Source organism: Pundamilia nyererei, unplaced genomic scaffold (assembly GCF_000239375.1).
Source record: "Pundamilia nyererei isolate P.nyererei 1_Seehausen unplaced genomic scaffold, PunNye1.0 scaffold00001, whole genome shotgun sequence".
NCBI classification, from domain to species: domain Eukaryota; kingdom Metazoa; phylum Chordata; class Actinopteri; order Cichliformes; family Cichlidae; genus Pundamilia; species Pundamilia nyererei.
Genome location: NW_005187402.1, coordinates 6316210 through 6343557, shown reverse-complemented (window position 1 = coordinate 6343557; position 27348 = coordinate 6316210). Strand labels below are relative to the sequence as shown.

The 27348-nt window shown below is 41.9% G+C and overlaps 1 protein-coding gene across 2 annotated transcripts; it reads left to right on the top strand.

Moving 5' to 3' along the window:
• The first annotated feature begins 1116 nt into the window (after window positions 1–1116).
• Window positions 1117–27348, top strand: cyfip2 (cytoplasmic FMR1 interacting protein 2). 2 transcript variants are annotated; one of them, XM_005719572.1, is made up of 30 exons: window positions 1117–1293; window positions 9224–9373; window positions 9484–9573; window positions 11843–11920; window positions 13226–13327; window positions 13514–13695; window positions 13798–13894; window positions 14454–14582; window positions 14696–14800; window positions 14888–14976; window positions 15130–15367; window positions 15530–15682; window positions 15880–16019; window positions 16106–16253; window positions 17811–17964; window positions 18185–18341; window positions 18423–18519; window positions 19029–19105; window positions 19213–19321; window positions 19425–19544; window positions 19637–19836; window positions 19932–20019; window positions 20128–20271; window positions 20418–20508; window positions 22451–22581; window positions 24243–24315; window positions 24458–24552; window positions 25053–25291; window positions 26009–26156; window positions 26256–27348. In XM_005719572.1, the coding sequence occupies exons 2-30, from the start codon at window positions 9257–9259 to the stop codon at window positions 26421–26423; spliced, it is 3759 nt and encodes a 1252-aa protein (XP_005719629.1). In that variant the 5' UTR covers window positions 1117–1293; window positions 9224–9256; the 3' UTR covers window positions 26424–27348. The 2 variants fall into 2 exon arrangements, with proteins under 2 accessions (XP_005719629.1, XP_013764134.1); XM_013908680.1 differs by lacking the exons at window positions 24243–24315; window positions 24458–24552; window positions 25053–25291; window positions 26009–26156; window positions 26256–27348 and adding an exon at window positions 22996–24232.

The window sequence follows — 27348 nt, the reverse complement described above, 5'->3', positions numbered from 1 at the left end:
GGTGTCAAGTAGATGGATCAGCTGAAGGGTCAGGCACATCTCTCAGGTTCTAAAGATACAATTTAAAACTGATTTGTTGCTAAATTGTGTGTTATTTGCAGATAGAATGAATGTTGGTTCATTGTTCATTGTGAGTGCCTTGGTGGCTTTTAAATGCTTGAAGTGTTAAAGCAGCCAATGTATAAAGAAAAACTTTGAAAGACCTTCAGAAAGCCTGAAGAACTATCACTCAAGACCACATTAAGAGGTTACAAGAAAGTCAAAAAAATCAAGAATGACTAAAGACTCTGCACAGCATTTTTTTTCAAAGAAGGCCTCGCATATTTCATCAAGCCAATACTGAACACAACACAAGGCAACTCAATTACAACATATGGCTACATATGGTAGAGGAGTCCGGGTGCAGAACTGGCCAGTACAGACGTTTCTCTATATGAAAACATCTGGCGTCAAATGAAATGGAAAATACTACAAATCAAACCCAGGAATGTCGAGCAACTTTTTGTGATTTCTTTGCTTAAAATGAGCAATTTTTTCAAATTAAGCATGTTATATGTTTTCTATGTTGATGTGTGAATAAAAAATAGGTTTATAAGATCTGCAAGTGAAAATGGGATTTCTGTGGTCTTTAAGCAGTTCACACAACATTCCAAGTTTTCTGGAATCAAGGTTATAGCATGTTGTCATTATAAAGTACTGTATTCAACACATACGTTTGAAATAATAAACAATAATATTTAACTACATGCTACTACATGCAACTTGAATTCATAATTATAAATAGTAGTACAAGCTGGGTGAAGTAGGGCCCTTTACTTTTTTCTATATCCTATTTATCATGTAATTAGAATTCATACAGAGAACTAAGAATTTACCACCGCCTCCTTTAAATGAGGTTACCCTCAGTTTCCCTATACATACAACATATACCCACAGCTTTTGATGTTGTCAATTTAAAAGCCTGAAACGCATTGTGTATTTATCCGTACCCAAAGTATTTTTAAGCAGAAAACTAGCTCAAATGAAGCGAATCAACATGTCGGGGCTCCTCTCATCATCGCCTGTGCTCCACTGTGACTGTCTCTTTAAGAAAATGCACTTGCAGCCATTTTCTGCTCTTTGTGTGGGGTGGATTAGCACCGGGTTGGTACTGGGCGAAACTAGAGCATCAGTCGACATAGAAGACGTGGAAAATAAAGAAAATAAAAACCTAGGAAACATTGGCTCGCCGTCGCAGACCGCGACACGGTCCGCCCGATTTAGTTTGTCGCCGGACGGACATGCAATTTTCAGGTATGTGGCAAAAAGTAGCGATGGATGCAGACGCAGCGAAGAAGATGAACGGGGCTGGTGATGTGCTTTGGGTAGTGATGATGGCTGGAGACTGGAGTGCTGTTTTTCCCCCCTTCTTTTTATTTTGCCTCCTTTAAGCATTTCACATCCTTTCCCTTTACTTATCTGTCCGTGCGCAAATGTAACAATAGGGGGATCCTTGTAAATAGGAGGGACTTGATTGGGATCGAGCGCCCCGCTTTATCGTGGATAATTGTGGCACATGAATGGGATCCCCGTTAGCTTACATCGGCATCGTAGCTCACGCTGAGATGGGTGGGGTGAGGAGAGGGTGCCTGTGTGGCAAGTGCACTGATGAATGATGGAGCACGTAAGGCTCCACGGTTTTCTGAGCTGATAACAACCGTTTCGCTGCACAGACACAGAAAGATGTCGAAAAATAACGTTTTGGTGTTTCAGATTGCTCGATTTCACGACGATGCTCTGGCTTTTTAATTTTTTTCCCCTTAAAGGTCCTCTCCCCTCTTTCCAATCGACTAACAGGCCACAGCACGGCCAGATGCACAGGATTGTTTTACAGCTATCACACCAGCAGGCAGGCAGGGCCGTTACTTGTGCTCAAATGACAGGTTCACCCACTTCCGTCTCAGACAGGCTTAGTCTAAACCCAGATGTTTTTCCTTTCCATTTCTCTCCTACAGACGAACCTGCCAGTTTGGGTAGAAATGTAAGCCTGCCATTGCTGCAGACTCTCTGAGCTGTAAATCTGTATGCCAGACCCTCACCCACAAGCAGTGATGTAATGCTTGAATCTTGATGCTTTGCTTCTGCTTACACTAAGGATTGCAAAATTAAAACCACAATGAAAATGAAACCCGGTGCCATTAATAGTCAGGTAAAATTAGGATTGTTTTTAAAAAAAAAAGAGTCTTCTTTAGGTTTGTGATAGTTTTATGGGGAAACTTCACATTTTTGACTGACTAAAACGAGTGTTTCTTGTTTCTCTGAAAGTGTAATTTGCTAAGATTGATAATAATAATAATTATTGTTGTCAGTAGTAGTAGAAGTAGAAGTAGTAGTATTAATAAGAATAATTTGTTGCAATTCAGGTATTATTGTTAATATTAGCTTGCTAACCTCGCTCATGTGTTAAAACACACACATATGTTAATTTATGATGTTTTTTTTTTAATTTTCATGATTGCACTGTATTCAGTCAAATGGCAAAAAGTATTGTTCATATACACTAAAATATAAATAGATAAATACATAGGTTTATTGTTTGTCTTCTTTGCAAAATCCATATTCATTGCATAAGATAAAGTAATCAATTACTGGCATTAGTAGCATCACTGCTTGATTGACATTTATTTACAGATATACATTCCAATGAACCCAGAGTACCACGGCACTAAAATCTGTTAAGCAAAATGTGTTTACAAAAACTACAACATGCATGTAACATACACATATGTCAACAACGTACATGTAGCGTACATCTAATGTCAACAACTAACAAGTACACGGAATGTCAGCCACATACACGTAACATACACGAAATGTCAACAACATACATATAATGTTGTTCATTTTTCAGGTCAGGTACTTCACCTACATTTATAATTTGTAAAGATTTGACTGGTATTAAAAAAAAGTTCCCAAAAGCTACATAGATGTTAATAATCCTGGTAACATAGACAGTTTACATAGTAAGTTACAGATTCAATTGTGTCTAAGAGGGTTAATACGTACATATGCTACGATCATTATATAAGATAATAATTAGTTGCAACTCAAGTGCTAACATTACTGAAGTGAATTCAAGGTTGGTTTCTACGAAAGTTGGCTTACTGCCACCTGAAGTGAAAAACCATCAAATCATTTACTGTGAAGTCGGTCATGGTCATGTTTGTCATGCTTTAAAATTAGAAGAAAAAACACATCTAAACACCACCACAGCATCCCGCTATTATTGTCACAGAGAGATGTCTGAACTGCTAAGGCTAGTTACCAGCTGTATGCCAGGCTAATGTGGTCTAAACCAGTATAAAGCTAGAAATGGAGCTGTCTAAAACATCCCTGTTTGAACCATCTGCTGAGAATAAATCATGAGTGGTTAAAATTGACTCATAAACTCATCTCATCCCCGTTTCTCCTTTTAAGAGCTATGCTGTGAGTGCAACCAGGCAGTTCCCTTTAACGTAAAAGGGAAGATTGAATTATATCCTTTAGCTTATTATCTATTTTGCTTTTGGGTAGTGAGGGGGGCTGGAGCCTATCCCAGCTGTCATAGGGCAAGAAACAGGTTAAGGCTGATTCTTGACATGAGACACCTACAGTCATTTTAGAATCACCAATTAACCTAAACCCAAGCATGCCTTTGGGTTAGGGTTAGGTAGCTGGAGTAACTGGAGAGAACCAATCAGAAAAGCCCCAGATTGGAGTTCAAACCAGACATTCTGTCAGTGAGGCAATAGTGGAAACCACAATACCAATGTGCTGCTTTCATACCAGTTCCATTCTATTAAATTGGTTAAAATTAATATTTAAACATCCTTATATCTCCAGAGTTCTTCAGAAAACAGTATATTAAGGAGCAACTGAGTAGTCCGTTGTGAAAGATGTGTTGGAAGCAGGAAACTGGTCAACAGTAAGAACTTGCAAATGCCAAATTGTGATAGCTAGAAGACTAATTAAGGGCACCTCCTAAACAGAGGGCTTTGTGGGGTATTCCTGGTGTGCAGTAGTTAGTGCCAACCAAAAACTTGGTGAAACGGCAGTTTCTTTGTCAGGTAACAAGGCTCGTTAATGCTTTTTTTGGAAGGAAAGGCTTACTTGTGTGAAGAGCTGAAACACAAATTGCTGGAAACTTAATTCTGGCCATGATGCTGACCCCTGTTTGTGCTCACAGGAAGCATGTGAGCATTAAAGTGGCCAATGGTGGGCTGCTCTGATTAATCATCATGTGGTCGGCTATATGTGTGCAGTGTTTACCTGGGAAAGCTATATAGGTCCATAAGCTAGAATATTGGAATAAGTCAGTGTGATCATCAGGAAAGCATTCTGCTAGGAAACCTCGGGGTCATTATCACTCATGTGAGTTTCATTTTTCCACATCACCTACCTAAACATTGTGGCAGACAACAGCATTCAGCACATTTTCTCCTTTAGCAGAACAATTTGCTCTGCAAGAGTCCGATTTGTTGATTAGGCCTTCAGATTTCCGAGATCTAAATCCTGTGGGACGTATCCAAAGAGGAAAAAACAATATGTGCAGGTCCCACCTCACAACTGTTACTTGCCCGAAACAGCTCAGTGATTCAGGGTACAAGTACAACTATTTTGCAGTTGACTGATTTGAGAAACACAGCGAGACAATGAGTCTAGATATAAATAACGAACTAGACAAAGAAAAAGGAAGCAGCGCAAGCTGTTGTGGAACTGTAGCAGTCAGATGAAGTTATTATTATCACCACTTACAAATGTATTTTCATAAAGTTGCCAACATAAATACAACTAGATACACCTGGTTTACTTTTCGTTTGCTGTCTGTACTTTCCAAGCTTGCTGATGGTTATGCGAGGCATGCTCTTGTTCTTTCCCTAGTCTATATTCATCTCTGCAAGCATGACATCACAGAAATCATAAGATGAAAGCAGTTTTTTTTTTTCTTCTTCTTCTTCTTCTTGTGCTGCTTTCAGAAATGACAACCAGCCTGTGAAATACCTCAGCCACACACCGTCCCCTGCACAGGATGCTCTGCACAGACGCTGCTGGGACGCACATTTAGCCGCAGAGTTAGTTGGTGTCGCTGAACGTTTTCTAAATGATCGCATGCGTGACTAAATGCTCGAGATCCGTATTGTGCCTGCCTTCAATGCTGATCACATATGGTCTTATTGCGTGTATTACAAAGCTAGCCTTGGGTGGGAGATCCCATGGAGTGGTGCGAGGCTGGAGTTGACACACTTTCTCTCACTTTGTCTTCCTCTCGGGCAAGATGTATTACACAAAGGCCTAGCAGCGCAGAGTGGTCATATTTTTTTAATTATTTTTTTCTGCCTGTTACATCATGCTCCATGTTCTGACTGCATCTCATTCCTTTCCTCTGCTTTATTCATGATATTCTGGGATCTTCTCACCACCTCATTGTTTAGTGCTGTCACGAAGACATCAGACCAGAGCTCTTCATGTATAGAGGCTGCAGTTATAACGTGAACTCGGCGGGGGGGAGGGAATATTACTGTGTGAGTTTTGTGAAGCGAGTTGTTGTCTCGTTGCCTCATTTGTCCCTCTTTGGTTGTTCTACTAGGTTTCCAAGTGCCCAGAAGGGAATGAAGGGGCCCTTTTTGCTGGGCGAAGATGCACATACACACAGAGACTGACAGATAAACCTACTGTTTAACAGAGCCCTGTATAGGGTGGGAAAGTTTGTTCAGCCAACCCAGGCTTTAGAGCGCGTCTGTATTTGCATGCACAGATGGGAGTTTAGCAGCACTGAGCGCGTTTGTCTGCCCGACAAAGCCCCTGTAGCGAGCTGCGTGTTTCATTTTCTGTATGCCGAATGGTTATAAATAACCAGCCAGGTCTTAAAAGAATCAGACAGTGTGCGCATCCAGGTTGTAAAGCAGCACAGCAGTGTAAAGAATACAGGAAACACTCTGTTCAAGATGACAAAATCCATCCTTGATACACTGCCGGCTTTTATCTGTTTCACAACCACCGTGTCCACATTAAACGTCATACTTAAAATTATGGAACAGAAACAAAAAGAGCAGTTAAAGGGCGATAGCGCTCAGCAAATGAGTGGTACTCTATACCATAATGGAAAATGATGTCACCGATAATCAACTAAAGAAGCGGTTATTCACACAATAGCAGAAACGGGAAGTGGAACAACCTACATTTAGCATCCAGTAATCATTATACTTATCTGTGTACGTGTTTACGTGTGTTGATCATGGTAAAATCTGATATTGATGAGACCCGCTGTAGCTGGAAGTACTGCAATAGTGACAGAAGGTTGGTAGTTGTTGTTTTTTTTTTTTTTTTTTCCTTTTGTGGTGTTGTAACACCACAACATACACTCACGAAACTTTATGGGTCTTTAGTTCAGATCAAAATAAAGGTTGAGTTTTGAAAGCCCGTGTGGTCTGATCCACAAGCGCTAACTAAAGAGGCCAAGTGGCCGTTTACCCACTTGTGCCACATTCTTTTTTTTTTTTCTTCTTCTTCTTCTTCTAATTTATTTTGTGTTGCAGTGTAAACTGTATACAGAGCTGCAGCACCCATATAAAGTATCTTTACTGTGTGTGCATATATTTTGGAAGCTGGGTGAGGTCTGAGAACTCGGTGCTGTTTGACTGGTGGCCTACCATGTGAAAAAAATGTCACAGTCTGATATGACAGGAAACCCCACCCACTTTCTATTCAGATCATTTGTGATCATTGGTTAAGCCTGCATATGCGACCATTACCGATGACCAAGAGCCGGCGAACTCATTATGTAGGCTTCTCGTCACGAAATGACGGTTTTGCAGATTCTGCATTTACTTTAAAGTTGTCCCGTCTTCCCATTTCCCACTGTTGGAGGATTTTATTTTTCAATTTCCCCTCTCTTGTATTTTGGTGTTCACACTTTCCTCTCTGCTTGTGCTGGCTGTGACTGTGTAGTTTTTAACGTTATCCTGCAGTGTGAAATCGTAATCATGCATTCATATATACCACCTGATATTTATTTGAATTGATAAAAAAGTACAAAGCTGCCAGCAATTTGAGAGTTTAACAGGAAAGCAGATTTTGCCAGTGCCGCATTTACAAGATAACACGTTTTTGTGTTTGCTGTCGAACTTTCACTGTTTTTCGAAGCGTTTTCTGCTTTTTGCCAGATCAATGGCATTTTCCAGGTCTTGGCATTTCATGAATTATGCTCTTCAGATATTCTTCTAGTCAAGCAAAAAGCCAAAAAGGAAACTGCAAGGGGCCTCTTCCCCTTTCTTCCCCCCAAGTGATACAGGTGCAGGGTGAATGCACACACTTTCTGCACCAAAACAGGGCTTCATGGGAGGAAATGAAGTTGTCTAGACATACTAAGACAGTGTCTGGTGTATGTGTCCTTTAACCCTGCAGTATCTGACTATAGAATGCATTTGAATTGCTAGAGTGTAACCTGCTTATTCATTTTTATCTGTTTATTCAGTAATTTCTTGATCAGTTGTCCCCTGACTTTTCTGTCCGATTGAGACAAGCACCCCAGGTTCATTTTGCTGCACAGTATCACGTGTCAGTTTGGGTTTTTTGTATCGAGGACACCAAATATTGATATTTTATTATTATTATTTGAAAAGAAACACATACATGAAAATACTCTGGGGATACTACTCTACTAACAAGAGGGCTCACCTCCTGATATAATATTACCTTAGCAAAATTACAATAAATCAGGCCAAATAGAAAAGACACATTTAGCTTGACAGAGTGTATAATTGACCCCATGCAACCGTAGACTGATAGCAGACTTGATTCTGTGTTATGGCAGGTTTTACTCACAGTTTAAAAAACGGTTACTCACAAAATATAACTTTAAGGATGTAATTTACAATTGAAAAAGGTAATAAATGGACTGAGAGCTTAAAGTGTTTTATACAACATGCCTCATTCACCCATTTATACAAACACTTTTTTCTAAGCTCTTTCTATGTAAGTGCTTTGATGCGCCAGAGAGCAACTTGGGGTTAGTATCGTGCCCAAGGATATTTGGCATGCAGACTGGCGGAGCAAAGATCGGAGATCGAACCACCAACCTTCCCATCAGTAGATGAGAGCTACAGCCACCCCAAATTGCAGTACATGTCAGTGCAATACAGAGCCTATCCGATTGTTAAGTGATGACGTGACGAATCCTACTTACGGACCTAAAGTAGTCTGTGTTTAATATGGCTTTTGTGTTGTTAACATGTTTAATGTTATGTATTTTCTTCTATTTAATCTCAAAAAGCTCCTAAAACAGTCAGTAATCACTGTTGACCTCCCTCGGCTTTTATTACCGCTAATCATTTATTTAAGCTCAGTTTTTAAAACCTTAGGATGTAACTACAGCCCAGCCCATGCAGCAGTATATGAATGACTAACCTCGTCTTGTGGATGGATTATCTCAGTTGTTCTCCTGGCTGAAGTTTGGTCCTTTTACAGCATCCTGCCATGCGATTACATTTGTTCCTGACCACCGAGAACACTCACGTTAACTTTTATCGAGTGGAAAAAAAGTTAGCTTGTTTATATTATGCTAGCATAGCTGTGTCACTAGCGGTCACGTAGCACATCATTATATACCAGCTAGCCCAACTTCAGTAACCCTACAAACGTCACTGCTGTTTAGTTTTCTGTCTTCATTTATGCTGGAAGTGATAGCAGAGCTGTACGTTTTAATTTGTTTCCAAAACCCCGCAGTCAGGACGTGCTATATTGTATTTAGATGGAAGCTAGCGAGCTAACTTCCTGCTAACTTCTAACTCCGTTAAATGTCATAAATTCCGTTTTCATGGATGCCTGGATGTTAAGCTCAATTGTTACACCTGGTAGAGCAGAACGCTGATCATTTTATTAAAGATGAAAGACTTTAGACAGTTTTTCAACTCTCAGTAATGCCATAGTGATCGTTTGATATATGGACCTGCAGCGGAGTTTAGGCCCAGACACGGCTAGTGACGTCAGACTTAACGACCGGATTGCAAAAAGTATTGTGTCGTGACTGACCAAGTCATTTTCACCTGTAACTTTTTGACCCGTTTGCCGACATATATGTGTAAAACTGCAGTAGGAAGTACTCGTGTGAGACCTTCTGTTTTGGGAATCACAAAAGCACTTTTCCTCCTTTTTGCGGTGCCTCTTTAACTCCTATCTTTCCTTCTGTTTTCTCTTTCTATGTCAGCCTGGGGCGTTGTTTGAGTGACACCTCGTTACCATGACGACCCACGTGACCCTGGAGGATGCTCTGTCCAACGTGGACCTGCTGGAGGAGCTGCCGCTCCCGGACCAGCAGCCGTGCATTGAACCCCCTCCCTCCTCTATTATGTACCAGGTACGCACTGGTTCACAGTGCCGCCACCGCTGCCACCCACCATCGTCCCCAGCTGATTGGTCTTTTTTAGTGTACAGTCTTTTGACCCCTTTTTGTCTCTCCTTCGGCAGGCAAATTTTGACACCAACTTTGAAGACAGGAATGCTTTTGTGACTGGCATCGCCCGTTACATCGAGCAAGCCACAGTCCACTCCAGCATGGTGAGACCTGCGGCGCTGGTTACTAAAATAAACACCATGGGATTGCTCTCCATTCCACTGTTTTTTTTTTTCCTTTAATAGCTAACTAGTGAAATTCAGTCTTTTGTGGTCTCAACTCAGTAGTTTTTGTTCCTCTTTCAGTAAAATCAAAGCAGACTGTGGGAAGCAGCCTCGTGCCCTTAAAGAGAGCCTCGTTTCATGTGAATTGATTATCATTTGGCTCGGCCTGTGGCGGGACACACATAAAAATAACGCACGCACACTCTTGCAGACACAAATTCCACTCACACGCTGGTGAATCAGAGAGGCAGCCGAGCACTAAACATCCCTCCCCTGATTGTGAATGAACAGAGAATGTGATGTGACTGTCGAAGAGGGGAAGTGAGAGCTTTATTTAACCGGTTCAACGAGGAAGTCACATTCAGGTTGAGGCCAGGCTATTTGGGGGCACTCGTCCTTTAGCCGCAGGGATGGAGGAATCTGTCTTTCCTATTTCTGAGAGGATGAAATGTTTCCCTGCTAAAATATTTATCAAGTCCTGCAATGTGGGTTTAATCTGAGATGTGTGATGTGTTTAGTAGCTTTGCAGAATGTCTGTTACTAAGATATAGTACCGTGTAAAGGTATTCACCCCCTTCCAGATATCTTTTTAGATATCTTTTATTTTATTTTTTTGCTTATTTGTCACACTTCAAACAGATGTTAATGTTAGACAAAAATAACCTGAGTCAATACCAACTGCAGTTTTTTAGGGAAGAAGAAGCTATCTAAACCTACCTGACCCTGTGTTAGAAGCAGTTCTCCTAAACTTCCCCTAACTGTGCCACAGCAAGAACTGCAATCAAGTGTATGCAATAACTGGCAGTGAATCTTTCACCTCAATGTGGAGGAATTTTAGAGAGCTGCTTTAAATCAGGCACATCAGAGGGTTTTCAAGCATGAACGGCCTGTTTAAGGCCATGCCAGAGCATTTCAATTGGGTTTAAGTGATTAGGCCACTCCAACACCTTTATTTTGTTTTTGGTGTTTTTGAGCCACCCAGAGGTGCTCTTACGGCGTGTTTTGGATCATTGTCCTGCTGTGTATCCCAAATGTGCACAGATTGATGGCTGGACATTCTCCTTCAGGATTTTCTGGTAGAGAGAAGAATTCATGGGTTGAAGTCATCCAGATCCTGAAGAAGAAAGCAGCCTCAGTCCATCACACTACCTCCACCACTGCGTTTGACTGGTGGTGTGATGTTCTTTATATGAAATTCTCTCTTTGATTTTACACCAGATGTAACGGCACTCAAAGATTCCACAAAGTTCAGCTCTCTTCTTGCCAGCCCACAAAAGATTTTCGCCTCGAAAGTCTCGGAGATCATCAATCAGAGTCAGAATACATTATTGATCCCTAGGGGAAATGATTTTGGGTACAGTGCTCCAGGCTTTTTTTTTGGCAAATGTAAGACGAGCTTTTGTGTTCTTTGTGGTCAGCAGTGCTTTTCACCTTGGAACTCTCTCACAGGTGACATTCTTGCCCAGTCTCCTCTTGTTGAATTTTAAATCATGATCACCGACCTTAAACAAGACAAGTGAGGCCTGCAGTTCTTCAGGTGTTGTTCTGGGTTCTTTGGTGACCTCCTAGATGAGTGATCGATGCGCTTTTGGAGTAATTTTGGTTGCCTGGTTTAAAGTTTTGTCTCCATTTGTGGATAATGGCTCTCACTGTGATTCACTGGAGTCCCAAACCTTTACAGATGACGTGGTAACCCGTCCAGACTTCAGTGTTTTACATCTGTTCTTCATTTTATTAGAGATCAAAGCTTGATGAGTTGCTAGATGAGATTTTTGTAGCCTGCTTCAGTTTGTTAGAGAGGTTATAGTTAAGTGTTTTGTTGATTCGAAAGAGCTGGCAGTAATCAGGCCTGGGTGTGGCATGTGAAATTGAATTCACAGTTAATTAATGAGTTAACAGTTAATGGGGGAGGGGAGGTTTTCACAGAGGGCCGGGTACGGTTGGGTCATTTTTATTTTTACTGTTTTAATGAATAAAATCATCATTTAAAAAAATGTATTTTGCATTTACTCAGGTTCTTTTTGTCTAATAAAATAATTAGTTTGATCATCTGAAACAAAAAAAAATGTGGCATGTGCAAAAAAGAAGATGGGAAATACTTTTTCACAGCAGTGCAGATATAATCTTGAGCTTGTTGAGGTATCTAGTCCTGGCGTGACTTCAGCTGTGCATGAGGAATTAAATGTCTTTGTTCTGTTTATTTCTACAGAATGAGATGCTGGAGGAAGGACATGAATATGCTGTGATGCTTTACACATGGAGAAGCTGTTCCAGAGCCATTCCCCAGGTTAATGATCACTTCCTTCCTGTCCTCACATCTTAACCTTTAGATCTAATGCTAAACCATCATAACAGAGTTTTATTCAAGCTGTCACACTGTCTTTTCACTGTAAGGAACAATTACCCAAAAAAGGCCGTATGAAATGCAGATGTTGCCAGGCTTGAGTTGTGGGTTGGTAGTTGGGTTGCCTAACTTTGCACCTTTTAGCCACTGAACCAGAAGCTCAGCTGCAGGCGGTGGTGATTCTACAGAGCAGAAACAACACCGCCTGCAGCTGAGCTTCTGGTTCACTGACAGCTGTATTTTTAGCTATAAATAAAAAGGGGGGAAAAAATCAGAAACCACCCTGTTACGTAAAAAATTCAAACCGAATTGGACTGCAAAGCATTTGCCTTAACAAAGGGGTGCAGTCACAAGTTCAACACAGTCAGGCTTTTTTACATTAGCTGGCTCAACGAAACCTTAAACCCCAGTCAGAGGCATTGCAGCGGGTGGTTGTCGGCTTTTTCTGTTTGTTCAGACTTTCTCTGTGCACGCTCACATAAACTGACCCTGAAGTGCTGCCCACTTAACTCCCAGAGGAACATGTGAGAAAAGGAAATATAAAGACTATTAAAAGAAAGTCAAACTTCAAACACTGCAAATAAATCAAGGTGGGAGGATGCTGTAAAAAATCATTCAAATGTAGCGAACTTGTATGTTCATATTGTCCTACTCAGTGTGCCCTCATTGATGCTGTTTATGGCTAAGTCGCTCTCGCTACAGTCGGGACTTACTCTGTCCTGTATTCTGAAGATGTGGAAATTGTGGCCAGATGAGAGTGAAATCAATTTCACACATTGGATATTCTTAAGCATTAAAAGTCTACAAATTGGCCGATCGATTCACTCATCTTTGTCCTGTCAGCTGCTGTACTGAGCAGCAAATTAGGACCACGCAAGCTGGACCTGCTCAGCGTTCAGTGTTAGTTGCCATGGCGATGTAGACGGGTTAAAAAGAGAGAGAGAAAGAACTCTAACTTTAAACTGAGCATACCTCACTAATCTTGTTTCCTAGTACACCCCGCAGGTCTGCAGTGTGACCTTAATGATTTTATTGTTACATGTAACAAAGTTCCCCAAAACTGACGTTTACAGTTTTAAACGAAAATGTTTAGTAATCGCGATTTTTGGGAAAACGGAGCAAAAAGATGGGAGTGGGGTGGGGTCGTGGGGGATCGGAGCAGCTAATATGTTACCTGGGGGAAAGTACATGTGGTGCACTGTTGCTGTGAGATCAGGCTGTGTGATGGCACCATCTTGTGTCTGCTAGGTGAAATGCAACGAGCAGCCCAACCGAGTGGAGATCTACGAGAAAACGGTGGAAGTGCTAGAGCCCGAAGTGACCAAGCTCATGAAGTTCATGTACTTCCAGGTAAGATCCTACTTTAAGATTACATAAACTAGATCAATGAAACTCTATGATAAAGCACTAAACAGACCAACGTATGTTTATGTCTATAGAGACAAAGGAGGGTTTTTAAACATTTTTTATGCATATGTATTCATTATTAATAGAGCTGTTGATAATCAGTTGGTTTTGTGTTTGTTTTTTTATCAGAGGAAAGCCATAGAACGCTTCTGTAGCGAAGTGAAGCGTCTGTGCCACGCCGAGAGGAGGAAAGACTTCGTGTCTGAGGCCTATCTGCTCACTCTGGGCAAATTCATCAACATGTTCGCAGTGCTGGACGAACTGAAGAATATGAAGTGTAGCGTCAAGAATGATCACTCTGCCTACAAACGGTAGTGAACCCTAAGTAAAGAGATTCAAATGTACGTTTTTTGTTTTGTTTTTTTCTCACGCTGCAGAGCCAAACTAACTTTCCTCTCTTCTCCTACCTCTAGGGCAGCTCAGTTCTTGAGGAAGATGGCTGATCCCCAGTCCATCCAGGAGTCTCAGAATCTCTCCATGTTTTTAGCGAACCACAACAGGATCACTCAGGTCAGTGCAGGGATTATGCGTGGCTAATAAAAGACTATGACTTAGGTTCCATCTTTCTTTTGTTTTTTTTTAGTGCATCTTTGTGAAAATAGACATTTTAATTGGGGGTTTATTGCAAATACAATTAAATATCCTGGTGATAGTACAGCAGGTGACTTGGATTGCTCCAGGATAATGACTTGAGCGAATGAATGACTCACAGCTGTACTCAAGGTGTCACAGAGCTGCTGCCTGAATGTTAGTCAGAGCAGAGGAGCTGTTATGTAATTAGTGTGGCTGTTCTCACCTAAATCAGCCTTTAACCTGCTGAACGCTGACCCGACAGGAAGTTTCTCATTGAAAGTCTGCTTATTAAGATTTAACAGCTGCCGGGGTTACGGCTCAGTGTATTGCTGGTTTTTGGTCCTCTTGAATTGTGTTCGATCTTATTTTATTTGTGTTGTTGTTGATGCTTAATCCCACGTACGCACAGGGTACAGTGAGTCCTCCTTTCTTGTGTTGTCAGTGCATTACTGTTTATCTAAAGGTGACTTGTTGTGTCGCGCTTTTCTCCGTGCAGTGCCTGCATCAACAGTTGGAGGTGATTCCCGGCTACGAGGAGCTTTTGGCAGACATTGTCAACATCTGTGTAGACTATTATGAGAACAAAATGTATTTGACGCCTAGCGAGAAACACATGCTGCTTAAGGTAAGCGCGTGTTTGACATCGTTACCTGCCGCCAGCTCGCAACATTTCGAAACTATCTCTTTCTGGCGTCTTTTTGCCAATTTGTCTTTTCCCCTTCCGTTTCTTTTTGACAGGTTATGGGCTTTGGTCTGTACCTGATGGATGGGAATGTGAGTAATATCTATAAACTAGATGCCAAAAAGAGGATCAACCTGAGCAAGATCGACAAGTTCTTCAAAGTAAGGGCTTTTAAGCGTTTTCTTTTTCCCATTACACGCTTTGTTGTGTTTATCCCACGAAGTGAGGCATTCACTCTTGTTTCTCAGCTGCAAGTGGTGCCGCTGTTTGGAGACATGCAGATCGAGTTGTCACGCTACATTGAGACGAGCGCACACTATGAAGAAAACAAGTCCAAGTGAGCAAACCCATCCACCGGTGTAATTTACAGAAATCTGGATGTTACTCTTCTTTTTTTTTCCACCACTACAACTACAGGCCGAAGTAAAATTCCTTGATGACCAAACTCCCACACACTCCCTCCCAACCCTCTTTTCCCATCTGTGCCCAGGTGGACGTGCACTCAGAGCAGCATCTCTCCGCAGTACAACCTGTGCGAGCAGATGGTGCAGATCAGGGATGACCACATCCGTTTCATCTCCGAGCTGGCGCGCTACAGCAACAGCGAAGTGGTGACCGGCTCGGGCCTGGACAGCCAGAAGTCAGACGAGGAGTACAGGGAGCTGTTCGACCTGGCTCTGAGGGGTCTGCAGCTGCTGTCTAAGTGGAGCACGCATGTCATGGAAGTTGTGAGTAAAGCGTGGGATTGATTGCATCCCTGTGTGGGTAGGGAAAATGCTTTGTGGGGCCGTCAGTGTGAATATGAGTGGGTTTTGGACGTATGATGTGGGTTGTTTTTTTGCTATTTATTGTTCTGGCTTTGATCTAATTATAGCTCTCCTTTGTTTCAGTACTCATGGAAACTGGTACATCCCACGGATAAATTCTGTAATAAGGACTGTCCAGGCACGGCGGAGGAGTATGAGCGAGCCACACGTTACAACTACACCAGTGAAGAGAAGTTTGCCCTGGTGGAGGTCATTGCCATGATCAAAGGGCTGCAGGTAAAAGATTATTGAAATATGAGTAGCACTCTCACTGATGTTCACTATCTGGATATTTTTTTGCACTTCAGCTGAGTGCATGGTTTGACACAAGCATAGTTTTCACTAGTTTATTTCCAAAAATGCAACTTGCACAATTGACATTAAAGCGGCATTAAAATTAGGTGATGCAATAAACGATGTTATGTGTCCCAAAGGTTCTGATGGGCCGAATGGAGTCTGTGTTTAACCAGGCCATTAGGAATACCATCTATGCAGCTCTGCAGGACTTTGCCCAAATGACCCTTAGAGAACCTCTGCGCCAGGCTGTACGCAAAAAGAAGAACGTTCTCATCAGGTATAAAAATGATGCAATCACAAATGCATCCGTTTCTTTTGTTTCAGACTAAACAACAGACGAAGTATTTTTACATTTTTCTGCAGCGTTCTCCAGGCTATTCGAAAAACTGTCTGTGACTGGGAAGGAGCCAGGGAACCTCCAAATGACCCCTGTCTGAGGGGTGAGAAGGACCCGAAAGGCGGTTTTGATATCAAGGTGCCTCGTAGAGCCGTCGGACCCTCCAGCACACAGGTGAGACGTGAAACGGACCAGGGTGCTTAAAGAATGGTGTTCAGTCTGTAGTGAAAGCATTTAGATCTGCATGTATTATCTTTGAAACTACTGAGATTTTTAAAGTAGCTTAACTTCCTATTAGCAGTTGCAAAACCTGAAAATGTACATGTGGTGTGAGAGTTGCGTGAGTTATGCTGCACGGTGTTCCCATTTAAAAGAAACTGACACTGTTTGGAGTCTGATACATTTTCATGAAGGTTATGACTTTTTAAAATACATAGATTTGGGGTGTGGGTTTGAGTAAAGGTGTTATCTTTAAATTAGAAATGAAGCTTTCCCTCAAGTTACAGTGGTCCCTCGCTATAACGAGGTTCACCTTGCTGTTTCGGGAATTTCTTTGTGCAATTTTGCATGCTTTTTTTTTTTTTTTTTTTTAACAGTGCATTGTGTTCTGTTTCCCGATTGGCTCTAGACTACTGTCAATCAGTCTCCTCCGTGCCGTCTCTCCTGTACAGTACAGAATGCGTTCAGCTTGTCAAATTTACATAAATCTTTGATCGCTAGCAGTGTGACTCTGAAGTGCTGCACTGTATGTTTGTAAGTTTATCCCCAACAAACGCAAAAATGTTGACAAACCATTTTGCAACGTCAAAGGCAGTGGAAGATGCTAACCATCGCACAAACGTTATACTTCTGGACATGCTAAAGGAAGGTAGAAGCAACTGTATTTTTTGGATTATAAGGTGCATTAAGTGAAACAAGACAGTCAGATAAGTCAAACTTTACTCAACTCATTCTTCTTGCTTCCTCTACTTCCGTACCATTGATTCATTAATATTGAATTCTCTTGCAGCTGACAGTCATGTTTCATAAAGGTTTCAAATGAGTAATAATGGTTTGTCACATGAGCTTTTGTGCACTCATATTCGTCTGATGCAATGAGTGTAAAAGTTATATACACTACTGTTTAAGCATATCAGTTGTTTAAATGGAAACATTTTATTATTTCATAAAAAAATTTAGCATATTTTGAATGTGATGCCATCACCAGTCTCAAAAATGGCAGACCATCTGCTCTTGGGTGCCCATGATCTTTGGGCCCCTGAGTGGCACTGCATTAAAAACAGGAATGATTCTGTCATGGAAATCACCGTATGGGCCCAGGAACACTTCCAGAAATGACTGTCTGTGAGCACAGTTACTATCTGCAACCTGCTATCTGCAGGTTAGAGTGCAATCATGCAAAAAAAGAGCACGATCCAGAAGCATGTTCTCTAGGCCAAAAGTCATTCATAATCACCGAATAAAGGTTTTGTGGTCAGATTAATCGAAGTTCTTAATTCTTTTTGGAAAACACGCACACCGCGTCCTCCAAACTAAAGGGGAGAGACACCATCTGGCTTGTTATCAGCGCTCGGCTCTAAAGCCTGCATCTCTGTTTCATCTGTTTGTACATTAGTGCCTGTGGAAGTGGCTCCTTTTTACACTTCTATACTGGCTTCATTTTTCACCCAGGTTGGTAAAAAGGAGGTTTCCACTTTTTTATATTTTAACCTTTGTCTCTCTCCTCCACAGCTGTACATGGTACGCACCATGCTGGAATCCCTAATAGCAGACAAGAGTGGATCCAAGAAGACTCTGCGGAGCAGCCTTGATGGACCCATAGTCACAGCCATAGAAGACTTCCACAAGCAGTCCTTCTTCTTCACACATTTGCTCAACTTTAGTGGTAAGCTGGAATTCTGAAAGTTCAAACAGACCAAGTTGTCAAAGGAAAAACCAGAAGAGAAGTGAATGAATAGTCCACAGCATCAGCTAACATTATTAACAGCTTTTACTCTTGCTTCCTTTGTGAGGCAACGGAAGAGCAATGAGAGCGAACATTTCTAATGCTTGCCAATCTTTTCTGCCATTTCTTTCCTTCTTCCTGCCACTGTCCTGTCACACAGAGGCCCTGCAGCAGTGCTGTGACTTGTCCCAGCTCTGGTTCAGAGAATTCTTCCTGGAGCTCACCATGGGCCGCAGAATCCAGTTCCCCATTGAGATGTCCATGCCGTGGATCCTCACTGACCACATCCTGGAGACCAAGGAGCCTTCCATGATGGAGTAAGAAGTAGATCAGTTAAACACTTATTGATTATGACTTTAAAAAAGAGCAGTATTTTAACTCCCACTATCTCTTCTCAGGTATGTGCTGTACCCTCTAGATTTGTATAATGACAGTGGCTACTACGCTCTCACCAAGTTCAAGAAACAGTTCCTTTATGATGAAATCGAGGCTGAGGTAAGTTCTAATAGCCACCATTAGGAGTATTCCCATGGAAATTTAAAGGGATAAATCTAATCTAATAATCCTCAAAGACCCCACACACCCCCAACACGGACTGTTCACACTTCTGCCCTCTGGGCGGAGGTTCAGAAATGTGAAATCCAGAACATCCAGACTCAACAACTCCTTCCCCACTGCCATCAGACTCTTGAACTGCTGACCCATTTTTGAACAGTAATAATATATATATATTTTTTTGCACATCAGGCCATCTTGCATATTAAGCCAGCATATTAAGCTATAGCTCTTTTGCACACATCTCTGTTTCAAATTTCCATATTCTGTCTCCTTTTCTGTCTTCATTTATTTGTATTATTTGTATTTATATGTTCTATTTCTATCGTATATATTTATCAGCATCTGTGGGTGTTCATTGCACAGAGAAATGCCTTTTTCTCTCGTGACACATGACAATAAATACTTTGAATTGAATCTAATAACCATTTTCTTTGCTTTGTTCTCAGGTAAACCTCTGCTTTGATCAGTTTGTCTACAAGCTAGCAGATCAGATATTTGCCTACTACAAAGCAATGGCTGGAAGGTAAAAAAAGAAAATGTGACTTTAAAAAAAAAGTATTTTAGAGTTATTGGCAGATATTGAAGCGCTCTTTGCAGACTTTACAAACTCATATGCCATGTGTTCTTCAGTGTCCTCCTAGACAAGCGCTTCAGAGCTGAGTGTAAAAATTATGGCGTAATCATCCCGTATCCTCCATCAAACCGCTACGAGACGCTGCTCAAACAGAGACACGTGCAGGTAGCAGAAACATGAAAACACATCTGCTGTATCTGTATTTATTTAACCACCAGTCTGCTTGTCACACTGTATTTTTCATCAATCCCTGTTGTCTCACACGCAGCTGTTGGGTCGCTCGATTGACCTGAACCGTCTGATTACCCAGAGGATCTCTGCAGCAATGTACAAGTCCCTGGACCACGCCATCAGCCGCTTTGAGAGCGAGGATCTTACCTCTATAGTGGTGAGCTCAAACATCAGGGAAACTAGTGAAAATCGTCAATCTATTTTTGTGTCCTGTGCGCATCATCCTTCTCACACTGCATGTCTGGACAGGAGTTGGAATGGCTGCTGGAGGTTAACAGGCTAACCCACCGCCTCCTGTCCAAGCACATGACGCTGGACAGCTTTGACGCCATGTTCCGCGAGGCTAACCACAATGTCTCCGCCCCCTATGGACGAATCACTCTCCACGTCTTCTGGGAACTCAACTTTGATTTCCTCCCCAACTACTGCTACAACGGGTCCACGAACCGGTCAGTTTCACGCTGTTGTTTTGCAGGAATATATTTTATTTGCTTTTACCTTTTGTGCTTTTTCTTTACCTTTTTTTTCGCCTCCCTCTGTTCAGCTTTGTACGGACGGCTATTCCCTTCACCCAGGAGCCTCAAAGAGACAAGCCAGCCAACGTACAGCCTTACTACCTGTATGGGTCTAAGGTGCGGTACCATCTGTGATATTATAGTAAAGACTTGTAATTTTTTGTGTAAAGCAAACTTCCTCTTGCTTCAGAATAACATTGTGTCTGTTTCTTCTTTCCCTCTCAGCCTCTCAACATTGCATACTCCCACATATACAGCTCCTACAGAAACTTTGTTGGCCCGCCTCACTTCAAGACCATCTGCCACCTCCTTGGTTACCAAGGCATCGCTGTGGTGATGGAGGAGCTGCTTAAGATTGTCAAGAGCCTGGTATTTATCTTCATTTTCCATCCTGAAAAGCATGCTGTCCTCCCCCTCAGTGTGCTGGATCCTCACAGTTATTATTCTCCTTCCTTTTTGTGCCCTCTCTTCCCCTCTCCTGCTGTGAACTATCCATCTTCTCTGTCACTTTACAGTTACAGGGCACCATACTGCAGTATGTAAAAACCCTGATAGAAGTCATGCCCAAGATCTGCCGCCTACCGCGCCACGAGTACGGCTCCCCAGGTGAGTTTATAATCCCCAAAATTACAATGAATGGAGCACATTTTGTTGCGTTAACATTTCCACATGAGCTGTCTTTGTTCGCTTTGCTTAAATATGATTCTTTATTTGACTTCAGGTAAGTCAAATTAAGCCGTTTTTGAATAAGGGGGCAATCAGAGAAAAAGAAACTAAATGGTCTGCATATTGGTTGGTGCTTTGACCGACATAAACTTGAAATTTGAGCAATACCTGATTGATTGCTGTGAAATTTTGTACCACCAGCATACCACGATTTTAGTTGAAATATATCTGCAAAATTAATGCCATTCTCATCAAGCTGTGTACCAAGCACCAGTTTATATGTCAAGTATGATAAACGGGCTGCGGGTTAGCACATTCAATATGAGATTTTTATCATCGCAGATCATTTAGCCTGAAAACCACAGCGTCAGAATAACTTCACACTACTTTAATGCGCTTACAGTACTGTGCAAAAACCTCTCATTTTGAAAAAATGCTTTGCTTCACTTTCTTGAGCAATTGTTCTGCACGCTTTTTGAGGATGCATCAGAGTTTTGCTTTGAACGTTGGACATGTTTTGTTTGTTTTTTGAGCCACTTTTAACAATATAAAAGGCGCAAAACAGAGAACTTAGCAGAGAACCAATTTTAAACTGTATCTTTAGGTGCTTTGTTACCTGCCTGTCACAAAAAGGCAAAAAGACACTTTCATAGCTGAGTCTGTGAAAGTTGCCAAAGAGAACACAGTTTGACAGGCATAAAATAGTGTTTTTTGCACAAATTAACTGATTTTCAAAGAGCTCTTATCCAAAAACTTGTTATATCTTAACATGGTGTGTGGTTAAAAAAATGAGGAAACTAGAAAAGTGGAGAAAAATCCAGCAACCAGACCTGACACTGCAGCTGAGAGCATGCGTCTGGCCTTTCAGTTGAGTCATCTACTGTTGAAGAAGGTGGTCAAACCAAAAATTGGCTTTCAAGCTTGTTAGAGTTCTATACACTGTGTTTTTGCCTCACATAGTAAATTTTCATTTGTGTTTTTACATGTTTCAGTTAATCACTGCACTTATTTTCCTATTTTTCGAGCCAAATATAAATAAACAATGCATGGCTCAATGCTTTTGCACAGTATTCTTTACATAATGAACAAATATGAAACAAAAGTGCTGTAACAAATGTGCACTAACTATTTATAGCTGGTTATAGGTACAGATATTTTATTTATTTGATGCATAGCACAGCAGTTTAATTCACATTTTCCTCCAGGTTCAGATATCGCCGCTCACTATTGGAGCAAGTCCTGCACAGACTGCCTCTCTGGCTTCAGTCAGATCTTGGAAACATTCAACAGTACTGGAATAAGATTCAGCCATAACTTGGAGAAAGCAGTACAATACTAGATAACAACATATGAACCACTACAAAATACAGTTAGGAACACGACTGTTCTCAGCCATTTGGGTTGTGCACAATGTCCAATTAAACCACAAAAAATCCTCTACCTGCCTAAATCTCTTACATCTTTGTGCACTCCGTGACCTGCCTTAATGCATTTTGACCAGAGCTGTGGTTGCAGATTAGAGGCAGTCAGATGGAATATCCCTAAGAGGAGGGCTTAGTAATCTGTAGATTACTGATGTTCTGTACCCTGAGGTCTGTACCTGGCTTACTGCCTGTGATCTCACTGACAGCAGTTAATGATCCTCTTGTCCTCTGCTGCGAGGCTCCGATGCTCAGACCAAATGTGGGTCAGAGAGGCCGCGTGGACCCGCTGACATCACCGCATTTCATCCCGCTAGCAAGAGATTATCAATGACATAACGAGATATTAGCAGGCGCTTGCTTCCTAGACTGTAGGAGAGTATAGATGTTATCAGCGTATCTTTAAAAATGCAGATGGAGCGCCGTATCACACCTGTCTTTTTCTCCATCTGCCATTCCAGGCATCCTGGAGTTCTTCCACCACCAGCTTAAGGATATCATTGAGTATGCTGAGCTAAAGACGGATGTCTTCCAGAGCTTAAGGGAGGTGGGAAACGCCATCCTCTTCTGCCTGCTCATCGAGCAAGCTCTGGTAGGACTTTTCTCTTTACAAGTGTCAAAATCCCATAATGCTTTAATGTGATTATTGCACACCCCCGCCCCCCTCTCTCTCTCTTTTTTTTTTTTTTGTTACTACTGCTTTCTCAAAGATTCCTCTGATAGCTCTGTCTGTGGTCTCCGAGCACGCTCAGTAAACAGGACCACTGAAATGAAGTTCTCTTGACTGCCTTGTTTTAATGTGGGTGACCAACAAACCTGGGTGCCTGAAGGTTTCCACCCAATTTGTGGTGTTGATTCACTCGCTAAATCAAACACCACGGTCAGAAGCCATCAGGCTCCCAGTCCACACGCCCCAAAGTGTTTAATCTCTGATTGTGTGTGAGGGTTTTTTTTACGTTTCTGAAACACAATTCTGTTTTTCATTACACGCTGGCAACTACCACAGGTGGTAAGGATTCAGGTCTTCCTATTGGCTACCAGAAAATGACAGCATGACCAAATATGTTTGCTCTTTTATCTCTTGTTGGTTTGGGCTGCTGTTTTCTGTTGTTTCTCTTTTTTTCCGTGTTAGTTTGACACACACACGCAGTTTACCTTCAATTAGCCATGGAAGCAAAAGCACTGAGACATCTTTCATTTTTTTAAAAAGAATGAGGTGAAACTAAAAGAGTGTTTGAAGAGTGCACCTAAGACGAATGCAACAATTTGTTGCTTCTGCTTCACCTCTCCGACACGTTTCACGATATTCACATTGCAAGCTTTCAGTAATCTTGCAGGAAATCAGTGAGACAGACAATCAAGCTGCATTTGTCACAGGAAATGTTTTTTACATTGAATCATAACTATTTTAGAAGGTGATCGCACATTCTTGTGCTAAACTCTGCACTTTTGCCTCCATGACTGTCTTTTACTTCTGGGCACTTGTAATGCCTGTACGCTGCCCAGATCTCACTCTTTTTTTTTTTTTTTTTTTTTTTTACCATTTCTGTCTGGCTGCACTTGCTTGTGCGTCTACTAAAAGCCTAGTTGTGTGTTGTTTGTCTCTTAAGTGTGCGTTCATTCGAGTGCGTGTTGCATGGCTTTTTCTTCTAGCCGGTCCCTTTTCTTTCTTTTGTTTTTTAACCGAGGTCTCGAGGTTCTGCTCCTCTGCTCTTTCTTTGATTTGTACCTTGTCGTCTTGACAAACAGTCACCACCACGATCGCTCTGACCGCTTGAAATTGCTCCTTAGTCTCTAATGGCAAAAAAACAAACAAAAAACCACGCACTGAGCCACGTGACATTTTCGATTCATTAAGATGTTTGTAAACTTGACCTCGAGCCGCTAAACCCGACTAGATGGGATTTTGTGCTTAAAGTGTTACAAATTATAATCCTTTTAAAATTGGCCTGTCATCATTGCTTGATAATCGTAGCATCATTATCCACACAGCCAAACTCTAATTCAGTTATCTTATCTCCCCACTTTCCCTAAGCCTGACATTGTGTTGACTAATCTGTCAGCACAGACCTGTGGTTCGGAGCTCGTGTTAGGCATTCACAAATATGTCTTTAAAACACTTAAATTAAGAAGTTCAGCAAAAAGCCGCCTCATGGCTGTCTGCATGCTTTGTCAGGGCATCCGTAGAGAATAACAGCGGGCGACTTCCTGGATTAAAATGAGCTGTTTGTCTGTGTTGTGCTTAAATCTCAGTCCCAGGAGGAAGTGTGTGACCTGCTTCACGCCGCTCCCTTCCAGAACATTCTTCCCAGAGTCTACATCAAAGGTATACAACAAGTTTGGAAGCGGTGAATTAAAAAGCAGACGGGTGCAAATTACATTACTCGCAGTTTGAAGTTTGGGATGATCTGAGAAGCATTTTTCTTTTGAAATACGTCCGCAACTGTTGGTATTTGTGTGCCGCACAGAGGGAGAGCGTCTGGAGGTGAGGATGAAGCGGTTGGAGGCGAAGTACGCCCCTCTCCACCTCGTGCCTCTAATTGAGAGGCTGGGAACCCCGCAAGTGAGTTCAACATCCGCTCTGATGGGCATGAAAGCAGACCTGAAAGGACATATTTATAGTCTTGCAGCTTAATCATGCGACCCCTTCCTCCTGCTTTTCTCAGGCGTGTTTCATTGTTAACTATTTATTGATTATAAATAAATAATTCAAGGGAATTTGCACAATTTTCATAGCTGGTTTTCAAAAAAATTTCTCTTTAAGCTGCCAATCTTTCCCACAATTTTCTAAATTCTCTAAAGACTTTTTAGACTTTTGGAGGGAAAGTTTCTCTTCTCTCTCCTAGCGTTATCCTTTAAGCTGACTGACTTACACTAGAAGCCTGCGGATTTTCAGAGGAGGAAAGAAAAAGCTGAGTAATCAGCTTTAAGTTTCTAGCAGCAAGCGACAGAGGAGGATAGCAGTGGCAAAAATCCCCTGGCAAATTCTCTAGGAAGTGAATGGTCTGATTTCTCTTTTAGATTTTCATCCTTGAGCATTCTGCCTGTTTTCTTTTTTACCAGCAAATTGCCATTGCGCGGGAGGGAGACCTGCTGACCAAAGAGCGCCTGTGCTGTGGCCTTTCCATGTTCGAGGTCATCCTAACGCGAATCCGCAGCTTCCTGCAGGATCCGGTGTGGCGCGGTCCTCCGCCCACCAATGGTGTGATGCATGTCGACGAATGTATGGAGTTCCACCGCCTGTGGAGCGCCATGCAGTTCGTCTACTGCATCCCCGTGGGCACGCACGAGTTCACGGCAGAGTAAGTGACACCTGGCAAAGAAAGTCATTACTTGCAAAGCACAGCAGCAAGCGACAGTAGAAAAGTCATTCAAGGGAAGTCTGCAGTTATCAGCAAACTAATGGTAGATTCCAAGAGTGTCTGTTGACCTCGGCTGCTTTATGGTGAAAATTAAATTCCCCACAGCCATGTGTTGATGGCTTCTGATGGCTGTTGATGTATTTTCCTTTTTTAAGCTAAATTTGGCCTGCTTTGTTTTATTCTTTGGGTCCATTTTGGTGCAGATGTTGATATGACAGGTCCAGCAGTATTTTTCTCTTCTGATAAAAAGGTTAAAGTTGGCAAATCAGAAGAGAAGTTAAAGGGGTGGAAAAGTTTTGGGAGAAACTTTTTCAATACACACTATGTGGCTTCTTTAGTTTCTTCCCCTTAATTAATTTTTTTTTCTATCACTGTGCTACACACCCTTTACATCACCCTCCTTGAATAAGATTGCTGAAAATAAGTTGAAAGGGGCGGGCTGTGTATATGTGACAGCAGTTTGGACCCAGACAGAGGGAGGATTTTTCCATGGCGCGTTGCTCCCTTGTGTCGCCAGAGCAGCTGGAAACATTAGAGCGTTGTTGCATCAGAGTTGCATCATTGTTTTGCAGACTTGTCACAACTCGAGTTGTGCATCACATAATGAAAGCGCACCCCTCCGCCCCCTCCCCGTGTTGTTTGTGCTCGTCCTTACAGGCAGTGCTTTGGGGATGGGCTGAACTGGGCCGGCTGTGCCATCATCGTGCTGCTGGGACAGCAGCGTCGCTTTGACCTCTTCGACTTCTGCTACCACCTGCTCAAAGTCCAAAGGCAGGATGGCAAGGACGAGATCATCAAAAATGTGGTGGGTACACGTTATCTGCTGCGTATCCTCAATTTTGCCTTGTTGCTGAAGACTTGCAATTATAAGTCCAAAAAATACATCCCTTCTTTTCTTCCGTAGCCGCTGAAGAAGATGGCAGATCGCATCAGGAAGTACCAGATCCTCAACAATGAGATATTTGCCATCCTGAACAAGTACATGAAGGCAGTGGAGACGGACAGTTCCACTGTGGAGCATGTTCGCTGTTTCCAGCCTCCTATACACCAATCCCTGGCTACCACTTGCTGAAAAGACCTTTGAAAATTGTACACACACACACACACAAGTGAAGACACATTCCCCTTAGCTGTGATGCTAATTTCTGCCTCTTACTGCTCTTTGTGAGGTGTAAGGTACCACAATAGCTCCCCATTGGCTGTAAGAATCCAAAGACACGTCTCCTCAAACTGTTCCTCTATTTAATACAAATGAGTGTCTTTGGGTTCTTACGAGAAGCGGAGCACCCCAGAGGTAGAAGTGTATAGTCACGTCTCTTCTTTTTATTTCCTCGTTTGTGTGGCTTCCACTCAAGACTCGTGCATGCCTTCTCTTACTCCTTCAGTTGCTTACCTGTTCGCTGGACCACTGATACAAATGCCAAAAGAGACAAAAATTAGACTATCTGATTTTAAAAAATGTGATATGAAACGGCGCAACAAATAACAAATGTTCCAAATTATATAGATATAGATATATATAAATATATTTAAGTCCAACATGGTGCTCTTACGTGATCCGACGTCTCCCAACAGTACTCGCACAGGCACCAGTACACCTGTGCGATCTCTACGCGTGTCCTCTATTAAGACCCAAACTTGTTTATCGTGATGCATCTGTATAATAATCTACCCACTGTCCATGATACAAGGCGTCTGTCATGACGCGTTTATATACTTTTCATTACTCTCACACACGGCCTGCTTTTCAGAGGAGCGGAGGTACACTGCATCTTTGATTTGCCTTCAGTTTACCTGGTTTTTCGTCGGCCTCCTGACACGCTTTTACTCGGTAACCAGTTCCACTGTAAATTTCACCGTTGAACAAAGTGAAGTGTTGAGTGTCGTAATTGTTCTTTGTTTTTAATTATTAATATTTTAATTTAACCATCCTTTGCATACTTGCCTCTCTTCTATTGACTGGAAAACCTCATCGGTAGTTTTTTTTTATTTATTTA

Coding starts and splice junctions, on each gene's coding strand:
- cyfip2 (XM_005719572.1), top strand. CDS start 9,257: ATGACGACCCACGTGACCCTGGAGGATGCTCTGTCCAACGTGGACCTG. Junction 15,683..15,879: donor CCATGATCAAAGGGCTGCAG/GTAAAAGATTAT, acceptor TGTGTCCCAAAG/GTTCTGATGGGCCGAATGGA. Junction 24,316..24,457: donor TCCCAGAGTCTACATCAAAG/GTATACAACAAG, acceptor TGTGCCGCACAG/AGGGAGAGCGTCTGGAGGTG.